Source organism: Corvus hawaiiensis, chromosome 13 (assembly GCF_020740725.1).
Source record: "Corvus hawaiiensis isolate bCorHaw1 chromosome 13, bCorHaw1.pri.cur, whole genome shotgun sequence".
Taxonomy (NCBI): Eukaryota; Metazoa; Chordata; class Aves; order Passeriformes; family Corvidae; genus Corvus; species Corvus hawaiiensis.
The window spans coordinates 3,263,703-3,277,420 of record NC_063225.1 but is presented as its reverse complement, the minus strand read 5'-3'; the positions used below and the strand labels follow the sequence as shown (position 1 = coordinate 3,277,420).

The 13,718-nt window shown below is 45.8% G+C and overlaps 1 protein-coding gene and 1 non-coding gene across 7 annotated transcripts in view; both read right to left on the bottom strand.

The window, feature by feature from the left end:
- The window catches only part of PDE8A (phosphodiesterase 8A), a 153,668-nt gene that overhangs the window by 1,857 nt on the left and 138,093 nt on the right, over window positions 1-13,718 (bottom strand). For 4 of the 6 annotated variants that reach the window (XM_048317769.1, XM_048317770.1, XM_048317771.1 and 1 more), the window contains exons 20-27: window positions 12,948-13,112; window positions 11,918-12,047; window positions 9,285-11,179; window positions 8,593-8,724; window positions 4,061-4,227; window positions 1,945-2,096; window positions 1,331-1,451; window positions 316-385 (exon numbers count right to left, since the gene is read on the bottom strand). In XM_048317769.1, coding sequence (XP_048173726.1) covers window positions 11,073-11,179; window positions 11,918-12,047; window positions 12,948-13,112 — 402 coding nt within the window. In that variant the 3' untranslated portion in view covers window positions 316-385; window positions 1,331-1,451; window positions 1,945-2,096; ... (1 more) ...; window positions 8,593-8,724; window positions 9,285-11,072. Of the gene's footprint in view, window positions 1-315; window positions 386-1,330; window positions 1,452-1,944; window positions 2,097-4,060; window positions 4,228-4,419; window positions 4,462-8,592; window positions 8,725-9,284; window positions 11,180-11,917; window positions 12,048-12,947; window positions 13,113-13,718 lie in introns of those variants that run through there. The other 2 variants (XM_048317768.1, XM_048317772.1) reach the window with 2 other exon arrangements.
- Window positions 551-681, bottom strand: LOC125332953. The gene has a single exon (XR_007206694.1). It is a non-coding gene; the product is annotated as a small Cajal body-specific RNA 15 (non-coding RNA).

Genomic DNA, 13,718 nt, shown 5'->3' with positions numbered 1-13,718 from the left:
GTTTTGCCCAGCTGAAGCCCACAGGCAGTCTTCATGTGCAGCAGTGATCCAGGCATCCCTGCACAACTTGCAGTATCAGGAACTGCCAAAGGACAGGACGCCCCCAACCATGCCTCCCCCAGGAACGAACTGGGGACTTTGCCAGGGCTGCCCAAACCTCTTCAGGGTGGGCCAGAGAAGGATCCCTTTTTCCAATTCCCTGTGATTTCAAATACACCTTGCTGCCACTGGTGGGCATCACATGAAGCCCTTTCAGAAGGCAAAACTGGTCTCACACAGGTTTCTGTGGCTAAAAACAGTTTTCAAACCGGTTACCGTCATAGTAGGCACGTCCAGTGTCCCTCCTCACCCAGTGCTGCAGCCGGGAACAAAGGGACCCAAGGGCCTGTGAGCAAAACCACACAGGTGAGACACAAATCAAAAGCACAAACGCAAGAAACAACACAACAGCCCTGAAATACAGTTAAACGTAGATTCAAATCAAACACACCCAACCTTTTACTACAGAAATACATGACTTTGAATTCACTCCCTCTCACGGCCATTAAAACATTGTTGGTAGATCAAGTAGGTCCTGACTTTATCTCACAGGCAGGCCTTGTTCTTCCACCATTTAATTTAGGAGGATAGTATCAGTGGAGTCAATATAATGCCACTGGCTCCACTTTCTTAGTCCTCCAGATCAATCTCCGCAAGAAACTCCTGAAAAGTCTCAGAACAGACTGAGCTCTCCTAAAGTAGACTGCAGAACCTAACCACTCAGCCAAGAAGGCAATTCCCTATTCCCGTCTTCACACTCAGTTGAATCTTTTTACTGTCCACCTGTTTCCCGACAGTAACCAGTATCGCTCATCAGCAGCACACAGCGAAGCAGCCAGGGACCATGCAAAGGGGAGGCTTCGCTTCCTGTTCAGACTCTGCTGCAGTCCTGGGCCAGTCCAAGACACAACACTGCCTTTTCGCTGAATTTTCTCTCCATCGCGTTTATGGTGGTGTGCTCAGCTGCCAATATATACTGGGGACTCAGCTGTCCTAGCCCCCCTTACTTAAACATTTTCCAAACAGGCTTATTTTTTAAGCTTTACTTGCTCTGATGGAAGCGATACTGAGACCTAAACTGCTTCATAAAACGGCTGTAAGGGCTGCACCCTCTGCCAAAAGGGTGCTCATCCCACAGCTGGAGCTAAATAAAAGCGTGTTTCTCCAGACGCGAAGCTGTGGCCTAAGCAGCCCTAGAAAGGCTGCAGTAGCGGGTCTCGGGCTACCTCACGAAACCAATCCCAGGGGCAGCGCCTCCCGGGCGGCAGCGGGCCCGGCGGGCAGCGCTCACCTGGGCCCCGGGCACGGGGCTGCGGGCGAGAGCGCCTCTTCACGGGAGCGCCTCTTCACGGGCCCCGGCCCGGCGACGGCCGCGGGGCTCCCATGTGGGACGTGCATCACAGCGGCATCTCCTGCAAGGGACACGCGGGTCACGGGCACAGCCGCGGGCAGGCCGGGCCTCCGGCCGCACGGCGACGGGGCCCTTCCGTGTGCGAGCGAGCGAGGCCGTGCCCGAGCTCCGCCGCTCTCCCGCTGCCGGCCGGCCGCCCCCGGCACCTCAGCCCGCCCGAGAGGAGCGGGGCCGGGTCCCCCCGCCCCGAGATCCGCCCGCCTCACCTCGTGGCGCCGCCATTTCCCGAGCCGCGGGCGGGGCCGGTGCGCCCTGACAGAGGGCGGGGAGAGGGCGGGCGCTGCCTGCCCGCCTGCCTTCCTGCCTTCCTTCCTTCCTTCCTTCCCTCCCACTGCCTGGGCCGGGATAGTGCCTCGGACGGGGAGAGACCGCTCGAGCTACCCCGGGGGGTGGGAGCTCTATCCCCGCAGCCCCGGCCTCACTAACGCAGCCTTTTCCCGAGACATTACTGACCGAGCCGGGCTCACCACGCTTGGCACCCACTTGAGCCCCACCTGCCCTCGGCTGGGCCATGGAGCGGCTTCTCCAGCGATGGATCCATCCACACACAGCTGACCTGTTGGCTCCAGCAGCCACCATCCTGTGCAGCACCTGCTGCGCTTGCCCATCTCCATTCCTTCCCAAAATATGTGTTTGATCCTGCAGACTGAAGCACGAGAATAACACCCGCTGCTGCACAGCCCTGGCCAGGCTGAGGGAGAGCCACCAGCTCTCAGCAGCTCCTGGGTGTCCACCAGCAGGGCTGGGGCCAGACGAAGCTGCTATTTCTCATCCCTGAGATGGGTGTTCCACAGCTCCCAAATCCACCTGCACGGGCGCCTGCATCCAGGCTGGGCTGGACCAAAAGTAGCGTGTGACCTCCCTTTACTTGGAGGCATTTTGCAGCCAGTTGTATACACTCAAGTTTTCTCTCAATCTCTGAACAAAATTCCTTTACATTCCATCTCTGGCAATGGAAAGTGCATCATCAGGTGATGCCTGAGGCCACACCAACACCTCCTGCCTTGTGTCCCTGTGCTGATGTTAAAGCAGCAGCCAGGCTGCTGTAGTAGAACTATGTATTGTGCCTGTGCAGTGAGAGTCAGATATATTTCATGGTCTGGGTAATAAAATGCTTGATGAAATAAATATTTTGCTTCCCATACATGGAAGCATGTAGTTTAGAGTGAGGATTTATTAAGCCCTAAATTTCTGAGCATGCCCAAAGAGATGGCTCATATTGACATACAGGAAAGGACACTTAGGAATCAGTCCAACTTCCTCACAGTCTGTCCAACAGAAAAAGCAGCCTTTGTTTCTGGTGGAGAATTTCAAATTCAGCATCATCGTTACAGCCTGTTCTTTTGCTTTGCATTCCTCTGTGCACTAACCTTAGAGTTCATATCTGGCTCCTAAAAGAGTTAAATCAAAAGGTCAAAGGATAGACAGAAAAAATACAAACACCTATATAAACAGCTGTTTAAATTAGAAACTGATATTCTGGGGGGGTTTTTTTGTTTTGTTTTGCTGCAAATGGAAAAGCAGCCACTGGCTTTTGGGCCATATGGTGCTGTCTCAGTCCCTCTGTGGAGTTTTGCACATGGCAAGTATCTCATGGCAAAGCAGTGAGAGCAGGCCTGTGCGGGGGTCTCTGGCTCTCTCTGCTTGCAGCACAAGAAGAAAATCTAAGCATAGGGTGCATCTGATCAGAAGAGGTAGAAGTAGGTCTGAACTTTGCTCAGCCACAGCACTGTGGCATTTCAGGTACACGCTATAATAACGTGACCATATATTTGCAACCAGACTTAGGACAGATTTCCTTCAGAAAGACAAAATCATATAAGTGGATCCATGGGTAAGAAGTAACACTCATAAGGCAGATTATGAACAGAACTAAGCCAGAACTAAGTGTAAGTTCACCAAAATCAATGCTCTGGGAAGGACTTTTACTTGTAAGTCCCAAAGTGTGGCTACTAGTAGGCAGATGGAAGAAGTAAAACCCCAAATTCAAAGTCCCTTTTTTCAGACCACCTTCTACAAACATGATTGACTCTTGTTACAACAAAAGCAACACAAATATCACTTTGCTAATACCTACTGAGCCAGACTTAAATATGTTACTGATATTTACTTAACAAACATTGTTAGGTATGTACTCTGCTGTGGTTCAAAGAACTTGTTTATTTAAAACAGCTTATTTTAAAACAAGGCTTTAGGTTTGGGGGTTTTTTTTTTGCTGTTGGGGTTTCTGTGTGGTTTTTGGTTGGCGTTTTTTGGGTTTTTTTGTTCCTGGCGTGATAGAGCAGCTAAAACTTTGTGCTTTCTGACCTTGGCTTGCCAGAGATCTGTCATAACAGAGACAGCACATTGGCACTGAGTCTGCCAGCATGGATTTTGAGGGGCTGGGAGAGGCTGCTTGCTTTTTGGGCTTGGTTGTCAGGTGAGGAGTACTTCACTCTGCTCGCACAATGTCCTGGTACTCAAGCAGTTGGAGTCTTTCTCCCTCACTAGCCCCAGAAGCCGTGTCTGATGTTAAGCACGCCGTTCCCAGTCCTGGAGGGGTGGCTGGGCGTCTTGCCTGTTCCTGAGCGCTCACATTCCCGCTGGATCCTTGCAGTCTGCCTTACTTACGGTAAGCAGAGCCTGGCACAGCCGGCACCACCCGGCGTGGGGACAGCGCTGGCACTCCGTGTGCCCCCGCCGATGGCATTCGGCTCTCCCGGGAGTCTCACCAAGCTCGGCACACAATGGGGTGGGAGGACGGAGCTCTGCCATCGTAGGAACTCTGGCCAATATCTCTGAAAAACACCAGAGACAAACCCTTATGAAAGCACCTGCTTTCTACATTTCTCTACCCACTTTTTGGCAGTCAGCAGGATCCCCACCAGAGCCCTCAGCAGCAGCCAGGCAGCCCCAAGGACTAGGCCAGGGTTTGCCATGGGGTGGATGCCCACAAGTTCCTGTGCTTCCCTGCAGCTCATTTCACCCACCTGTGAAAGGGTTTTGTGGGTCTGCTTGTAAAGCTTAGGGATCTGTAAAGGAAAAATTTCATTTTCTGTATAGAATAATATTACAAGCAAAGTAACTTTTTTTTTTAGGCAAATAGGGACAGTCCTTGTTGGAGGTACGAAGCAATATTCCTCACACATTTTGCACTGCAAATACCAAGAAAACCTTACCCAACATATTGCATTTCATCTTTAGGCTGAAGACAAAGCCATACCTCCTCCCCCGAGCTGGGGAGCTGCAGGATCACCAGGTTGACGTCATTCTCCTTGGTTATAAAACATGCTGCATGCTGAACTTGGCACTCAGCATGCTCAGGTTGAGCTAAAAGCTAATGTAATGAACTCTGGGGAAGGATTTACATCAAATACCACTCTAGAATATTAAATACAGACAGGACCAACTTCTCACTTGAATAATTACACACTGGCTAAATTCCTTCTTTTGTTTCAGAAACAGGAATCACCTTTCTCACTTCCTCTTGAAAATTGTATGCATTGGTGTGCTATTTCATTACCTATGTGACAAAAGGATGAAGTAATTTCTGTTAATTACCATGGGCTGAACTAAGATGAGTTTCAGCTCTAGCAATGACTGTTGCCACTCGAGGGGGGGAGCAAGCAAACCAAGAAAAGGCAGATTCAAATTTCAACAAGTGTGCCCAGCTGCTTGTGCTTGGTAACATAACCTCAAAGGCAGAGGTGCCTGGGAACGCTCCTGAACTTCACTTAGCATGTGGGAGTACAGTACCAAAGACCTTGCACACATATTCCCACTGCCCCAGCAGCACTGCAGTGCTCACAAAGCTGTTTCAGTTAACTGTGTTTGTATTGTCCTCCCACCTGTGGATACCAGTGTAAGGCTTTCAGCCATTACAGGGTATTTTTCCAGGTTCACTTTAACTTGAGTCAGAAAGAAAAAGATTTTCTAGTGGCAAAAGCTATGGTAAGCAGCGAGAGTCAGTTTGAAAGGCAGGGTTTAGTCCCAGTGTTACAGTGTTAGAGGGAGATGTTCAGCCAGTGGAAGTTAAGACAGAGACTCCTAGCAAATGAGCTAAGAAGAAAAATGGAAGCAGAGAAGCTGGAAGAGAGGGGGAAAAGTGGAACATGAGAAGGCCAGAAGACTGTTTCCTGGCCTAACACTTACTGTTAAACCACAGCCACAGCTTGAAGGTCCAGGACTTCAAAGATATTTAGAAGCCTCAAAGCTATTTTGCTTAGTGGCTCTGCATCCTCTGCCCTTTCCTAACTCAGTTGCCTTGCTTGCTGAAGAGGACAGTATGATGCCATTGTGTCACAGGGCTTGCAGAGCTCAGTCCACTGAGGTTTGCATGGGAGATGTGGGAGGAGAGTCTTAAACAAGGGGAATAAAGAAAACATGAGACACTTTACCCATGTAACATTCAAAGCAGGCACCGAGAGAAGGCATTCAGCCGAGTTAACCCACAGCCCTTTACCCACAGAGCCAAAGCTTCAGCAGAACAAAAAACAGCTGAAACACCTGGATGTCCCCTTTGTTCTGAACCCGCAGCACAGGCTGCACAGGGACATGGCAGCAATTTAAAAGCTTGTTTTCTGCATCCAAACATCATGTCAGGACAAACTGCACTCCATCCTGCTATCATTTAACAGCACCCCTGGGACCCCTGTACCTCGGAGGCATGATGTCACACATCAGCAGAGAGATTATTTGTTTTGAAGCTTGTGAATAGCTCTGAGACTTCACTTCAAAGCACTCCTTGCAGAGTCATGACTCAAACCCTTCTGGTCTCACTGAAGGGCACAACTGACTACTGTTTCCCTGTGCTGTTTCTCAGCACCCAGTAAGTGATTAGTAGATATCTATTATCCTTTCTTTCTTCTCTTTTATGCAGGAATGGCTTTGCCATAGCTCAATTCCTTCATGTTCAGGACACATTTTCTTAAATGTTTTATCAATGATGTGTCTACTGAGACAAGCAGAAATACCCACAGCAAAAAGCACTGCAACAAAAAACAAGGCATTAATTCTATTTCAGGTGGTTTTTAATTTATATATAGCCATTGGGTAAACTGCAGTATGAAAGCCATCTTCAGACCTGTGACAAGGTAGCTATGCATACCACCTTTCTGGTTTCTCCTTTTGTCAGAATAAGCAATTTTTACTCAGAATTTTATACAAGGGACCAAGATATTTATCTAGAACAATTTACTAAGAAGCCAACATTTTTTTTACCAGATCATAATAGTTCAGACTCACTTGGAAGCATCTACAGGGATATCCAGGTTTAGAAGCAGTATTACCTGATAGAAAATATGCAGCATGGAAAATAGATCCAGTCATTCTGTCATTTAATGCTGAATTGTTGAGTCTTATGAAGTTTTAAAACACAGAGCTTTAAGACTAAAGCCCTGGAGGTGCATAAATGACCTTTTCTTCATCATGTCTACACTGGAATTTACTCTTGTATTAGCATTAAAGCAAGAACAAATGAAAAGTGCAGACACTGCATAAGACCACCAGCCTAACTGAAATTGGGAACAATTCAATCACACTCAGTGTTCTCTTTTCCATGGTGAAGGACCATCAGTAAAGCCATTTCTGTCCCCAGGAAGTTCCATCACTGAGTGACAGCTCAAAAAGCTGGAAAGGGTTCAGAGCACAGGGCATGTGATGTTGCTGTGCAATCTTGGAGAATAAAGGAAGGGGATCTGGAATGGCTGAAGCATTTGCAATGGGATCCTGCATCCTGGAGCAATGAATATCAGGATAGAGCTATTGCTGCTCCATAGCAAGGCCCTTCATGCTGCATGGGCAGCAGCCTGGAATCACCCCCAGGGAATGGGCACAGCCTCACAGTGCACAGAAGGCTTCAGAGCTTGGAGAGAGAAGCTCAGTGGGGAGAAATCTTAAGTGCAGATCAGGAATCATGGTTCCAGATTTTAATTATAATCTGTCCTTGGCAAATTTAGATGGACAGGAGAGTGATCAAAGCTGCAGTGGCTGAAAATCAGTGTTAAGTGAAATTATTGCACACCAATATGGACATAAATCTGGCTGATACAGAGAGTTAATTAGCACAGCTCTACAGTCCAAGTAATGGCAATAAAGATGTAGTGTGAATTTCAGGGAATTCATTATATTGATCACATCTTTTCAATGATGATGCATCAGGCATTTTTATAGTAGATTAAATTAACTGCTTTTTACCATTTATTAATATAACCCAGAATATTAACTATGCTCATGAAGAAATACTTTTTCTGGCCAGTTCTGTTTAATACCTTTATTGAGGATCCGGATGAGGGGATCAAGTGCACCCTCAACTCGGTTTGCAGATGACACTAAGTTGCATGGGAGTGTTGCTCTGCGGCAGGGTAGGAAGGCTCTGCAGAGGGATCTGGGCAGGCTGGATCCGTGGGACGAGGCCGGTGGTAGGAGGTTCAACAAGGCCAAGGGCCGGGTGCTGCCCTTGGGTCACAACAACCCCACAGAGCATCACAGGCTGCGGCAGAGGGCTGGAAAGTGCCCGTCGGGAAAGGGCCCGGGGTGCTGGTCAGCAGCAGCTGAACGCGAGCCAGCGTGTGCCAAGAGGGCCAGTGGCACCGGGCCTGTGGCAGGAACACCCTGTACTCAGCACTGGTGAAGCCACACCTTGAATCCTGTGGCCAGTTTGGGCCTCTCATGACAGGAAGGACATTGAGGGGCTGGAGCATGTCCAGAGAAGGGCAACAGAGCTGGGGAAGGGTCTGGAGCACAAGTGTTGCAAGGAGTGGCTGAGGGAGCCGGGGGTGTTTAGCTTGGAGAAAAGAAAGCTCAGAGGAGACCTTATCACTGTCTAGAACTACCTGAAGGGACCCTGTAGCCCGGTGGGAGTCAGTCTCTCCTCCCAAGAAACAAGTGACAGGACAAGGGGAAATTGCCTCAAATTGCACCAGGGGAAGTTTAGATTGAATATTAGGAAAATTTTTTTCATTTGAAGGGTTGTCAAGCATCAGAATAGGTTGGCCAGGGCAGTGGTGGAGTCACTATCCCTGAAGGGATTTAAAACATCAGTAGATGTGGCACTTGGGGACATAGTTTAGTGGTGGATTTGGCAGTGCTGGAGGAACAGTAGGACTCCATAACCTTAAAGGTCTTTTTCAGCCTAAATGATTCCACAGTTCTATGATTTTTACCTGCTGACAGTTTCTGGGCCCACATGGTCCTGTCCACATGCCCATACTTCCTCTCCCATCCTCATTGCAGCAGATAAGCTGAGGAGATACTGACAGTGTGATGCAGTTTCCCTCTAATGGAGACACAGGAGCCTGCAAGAAACAGAAGAGATTAATACCAGGCAGCAAACTGAATTAATTAATAGATTAAATTAATTAAAAGAGATTAATACCAGGTAGCAAAGCTGAATGCAATATTGCCAGGAAAACTTTCTGTCAGCCAACTTTCCCTCTCCTTGCATGTCCCGTGTGAAAACAGGATAGTTGTTTTATTGAGCTTTCAGTGGAAATACAGCTGCTCCTTCAGCACTGATTGTAGTACTTCTGGAAGACTGACCAGAGAAGCCTCTGTCCTACTACTGGCAGTGAGACAGTGGCATGGTCTGGGCACCCCTCGCAGGATCTGAGCCCCCTCGCTTAGGCAATACACACAAAACAATGAACTAAATGGAATTACAAAAGGGAATTCCCTGCCTCAACAGCATATAAATGAATTCTGAGTGGGGAAGGAGAGCACACAAGCAGGGTAAGAGCAGAAGGCCATGACACTAACAGGAACAAATGGTGGTAGCTCATCAGTCTCACTGGCTTGGAGAGGAAGGAGAAACACAGAAGCAGGTAACTCCTGGAGAGGTCACCTCTTGCTTTCTTACCTCCTTTAAGGCTGCTACTGCTGCAGTCCCGGAACTGCTCCATCATCCACCTCTCCCCGGCTTCTGCTTTTTCAGGAATGGTTCAAAATGCCTCTAAAGTCAATGGCCTCTGCAGCAACGACAGTCAGTAATTCTCTCAGTGCCTTTGGATGCCTTTCTGTCGACTGAGAAGGCTGACAGGATACTCCTTGAGTCCTTCAGTGGAACACAGCGTGACACTGCCTGTAGCTGTGAAGAGACTTGTCCAAGGGCACACAAGGATGGGCTTGCCAAGGGCAGGCCACAAACACAGGGGCTTGCCAGCTACACAGCACCTTTCACCACCCCTTGTGCCAGTTCAACCCCTCAACTTCTCCCTTCCCCAGACAAAAAGTATCTTAGTTATTTTAAAAAGAATTTCACGTGTTTCTTAGTCTGCAAACTACAAAGTGAATATACATTTCAAATGAAATGGGTAGGACTTGACACTTCTTAAAATATACATTTTATTATTTTCTGGTAGTTGTTATGAAGGTTTCATTCAAACTGTGAAGGTACACAGCCTTTACAAACTTCTTGAGTTAAAGGTTTTTGTTGGTGGTTTTATGGTCTTTTTCTTTTATGGCAGAGGAAGATACCTTGGCTATAAAATGTTGAAATTCATTAGATGCTTAGTATCACCTCTTCATATATGCTGTGGAATGCTTTGTAGAAATACTGTATAAAATAAGGCAGACTTTAACAGGGAATTCAGTCACAAAATGTCATGGGAGAAAACAAAGAGTTCCAACACATTATTATTTTTGTAGCCAAGAGAAGATCAGGTTGTCCTCACTGGTTTGTGGGAGAACTACTGCAGTTCTGGTGCTCAAACAGTATACAGTTCTTGTTTATTCTACTATTCTCAAGTGAGACCTTTTTAATAAAACTTATTTTAATTAACATAAATCAGACAATATTTAAACATACACATCTACCCTTACAGTGCAATAAAAATGTATCATTGTATAGTATTTTGTATTTGCATTATGAAAATAAAAGGTCTGTACATCAATTAAATGTATATTAATGAGTATGAATCATGTAAATTTATAATGCATCTAAAGTTGGCTTTGGCTTTTAAGTATTTATAAATTCATAGAAAATATTGAACATCTAACAAAATAAATAAAACATAACATTTTAATCATAGATGCTAACAATCAACCTCAAAAATTCTTGTGTTATTTTTTACATTTGCTACTAAATTTCTTAAGGAGAACTCACTTTCAGTAGTGCTCAGAAGTGAATGATTGCACCTTCTGTGATGTGAAAAAATACAGTACATCTATTTTTCATAGATCAAAAATTCTTTCATAGACAGTTGCATTTCAAATGTCTGATTGTTCTACATAACTGTCTTAAGTGCTTATAAAAAGCATGTAGCTTTCTCATAAAAGCTGTGAGTCTTAATAGATAAACTTCTAGTGAATGTCCTTTCTATGAGGATTCTTCAAGGTCTTCCAGCTTCACATGCTGGTACGAAGATATCGCAGAAGTATGTTCACAAATAAACCCTCTTCAGTACAAGTACTGCAGCAATCCAGTGTAATTCCACTTGGTGGGCTTATTTCATCCGAGTCCACACATGGTGCTTTGTGGAAGTCAGCTGCTGACCTTGTGTTCTCTTGAACGTGAAAGTTCCCCAAGTGCATGGGCTAGCTTTACTATAATACTGAAGAGACCAAAACAAATCTGAATTCACACAGATAAAAGTGAGCTTGAATAAATATGCATCTGGCTAGTAAACAACACACCGTGGTCTAACTGCTATTCTGGTGGTGGTCGAAGGACTCGCAGGTTCCTTCCATCTAGTCCTTTCCAGTATTTAATGTTATTATTCAGATGCTCCATCAGATTTGGCAGGTCTGCAAATGCTAGGGAAGAAAGGGCAGAGAGTTCTGAGTTTGCAGAAACAGTCACAGATTCTGTCTGCTTAAGGATCACTTGAAATGTCTGGGCAACTGTGTCAAGTAGAAAAGCTTAAATCTGTCATGCTGATGCTCGAAAGGGTTTTGGCTGTGTAGCTCTCAGCACTCGTGTAGCACTCGGGCCACTGAGAACTGTTCTGTAAATCTACTTAATACTGGTATTGCAAGTCCCAGCAAAGGAACACAGTTTTCCAGGAGGGACATAGCTAATTATGATTGTAATTATCCTGTCCCATCAAACCTCAGTCTCATGTCATGATCTGGCATTCAGGAGAGTCACATTTCTGACCACTTTTACCACAGAGGCAGCACTTGGAAGGAAACAGCTGCTCCCCCAAGCAGTTTCCAGACTAGAAATTTGCCTTGAAGAATAACCAATATTAACATGGACAAAATGACCACGCTCAAAGAGCTATCAAAGAGAATGTGTTCTGTTCTCCATTTACAGAGAAGCAAGTTTAAAAAGTTAAAGATTGTCTGAATCTAGTATGTTAAAGAGAAGCCATGAGAATTGCTTGTAGCAATACTTATAAGCAATAATGAAGTTATTAATCTTGCTTGAACTACAGGAATCTTCCCTTTTCTCTCCCTTTATTTAGGAGCCATAAAAAAGAAATTTTGTATCACAGCAGTTTCAAATGCTCACAAAATGTTTACATCAGGAAACAGCAGAGTTTTGCTTACCATCCCAGGCATCAAACATATCAATAATGAAGTAATCAATGAATGATAATTGGGATTTGGGGATGCTGCAAGTATTTCTGTCAAAAACTGGCATCACAACAGGTAAACCTTGTCTCCTTTCTTCATCAGTCTGCAAAAAACATTCGTGATTATTCATCTAAGACACATTCTGTTAATGGACTTCTTTTAGCAGCAGATTGTTTGGCACTGACTTGAGCGTGCATCTGCTAAATCAAAGGAGAAACCTGAACAAATCTGAAGCAGCAGCAACTTAAACACCTAGCTGTTCAGTTTCAGCAAAACAGCAGACAAATAGTGCCTTCCAGTGTTTCCCACAAAGAGATACATTTACCTTCTGTATCTGCACACCAGCTGACCCTAAGTAGCTTCACTTACTACCAAGTTACGACTGCCTTGGACCTAAGAGCTGCTCAACCATTTTCAATCTTTGATGAAAGCCATGATCTGTCCCACTCAGAGATGGCAAAATACCTTTTTTATTCCCTTGCCCTTCGCTTGGGGTGCCAAGTTCCAACTGCAGTGTTTGGTCTATCATCTGTAATGATCACTGCCCTCTCCTTTTCCACATCTCCCTAAAACCTTTTCTCAGCACAGCGTGCTAAGGGCTTACAGCATTCCTTGGGGCGAGTGCTGTTCCCATCCAAACACTAGAACCTGATGATCCTATTCCTGAGGCAAAGCCAGCACGTGGGTACAGAAGACATCCTTGCTCTGTCTCATGTGATGGGAGTGCATTTGCAGGCAAAGCTCAAAAAACCCAGTTCCAAACTCAACAACTGGAAAGCTTAAATTTTTCAGAAACGGCACAATAGAAGTTGTCAACTTTCATCTCTCTGAAGGCATCTAGTCTTGTGTCAGCATGAGCAATACCCATCATTTAAAATAAAAAGGTTGTTATTGTTCACGTTACATAACGCAGCCTGAGATATTCTGTGACACTGGCACCCTTCTCCTCCCTTTTAAAGAGATGCTCACCTGCAGTTTCAGCAGCCTGTTTTAGCTGCCTTACCTGTGCAAAGTACTCCTCAGAGATGCGGCCGGCCCACTCTATACACTGTTCTCTGGGTCTGCATGGATTGGAAATGTCCGCACACTTTATCAGCATGCGCTTGATAAGGATACGGTTTTCAGGAGACCTGAGAACAGTTTTGATTGACTCTCCATCACCATTATTCTGTAACATTTAAGAATTAAAAACAATCCATTAGCAAGGTCTCCACGCACTAACTCAAAAGCTTTTGTGCCTTGGGAATGCTTTCAGCAAATCCTACAGGGATCAGTCCTGCTACTGGCTACCAGATTTGATGTCTAACTGAATTTATAGGTGGATTATGAAAGTTAGCCACAGCTCTGAGCTAGCACTGAACTCCAGTTTCTGGATTCAGTCACTGTCTTTGTGACAGATCTCTTGGGCATCTTTGGGCAAGTCATCTAATCCCTCTATGCCTTATCTGCCTTCTCAAAAGTGTGGAGAGGATCAATTCATCACTACACACAGAGTGATGAGGACCGTGTAGGCAGAAAAATGTAACTCTCTGCTGAAATCCAAGGACTAATGGACTTGCACATTAGGAGTGGAACAGTTGGTTTAAAAAGAGGAACTGACCCGAAATGCAGAGTCACCCTTGGCACACAAACCCCATCAGTGTATTCTGAGAGCACTATGCTACTATGCAGAGTCAGATCCCACATTGCCTCCCAGGCATGCTCCTCATTCCCTTCCCTTGTTTCTGGACTCTTTAAGGGTGGATAGGTACAGGAATTTACAATGCTGTCTACT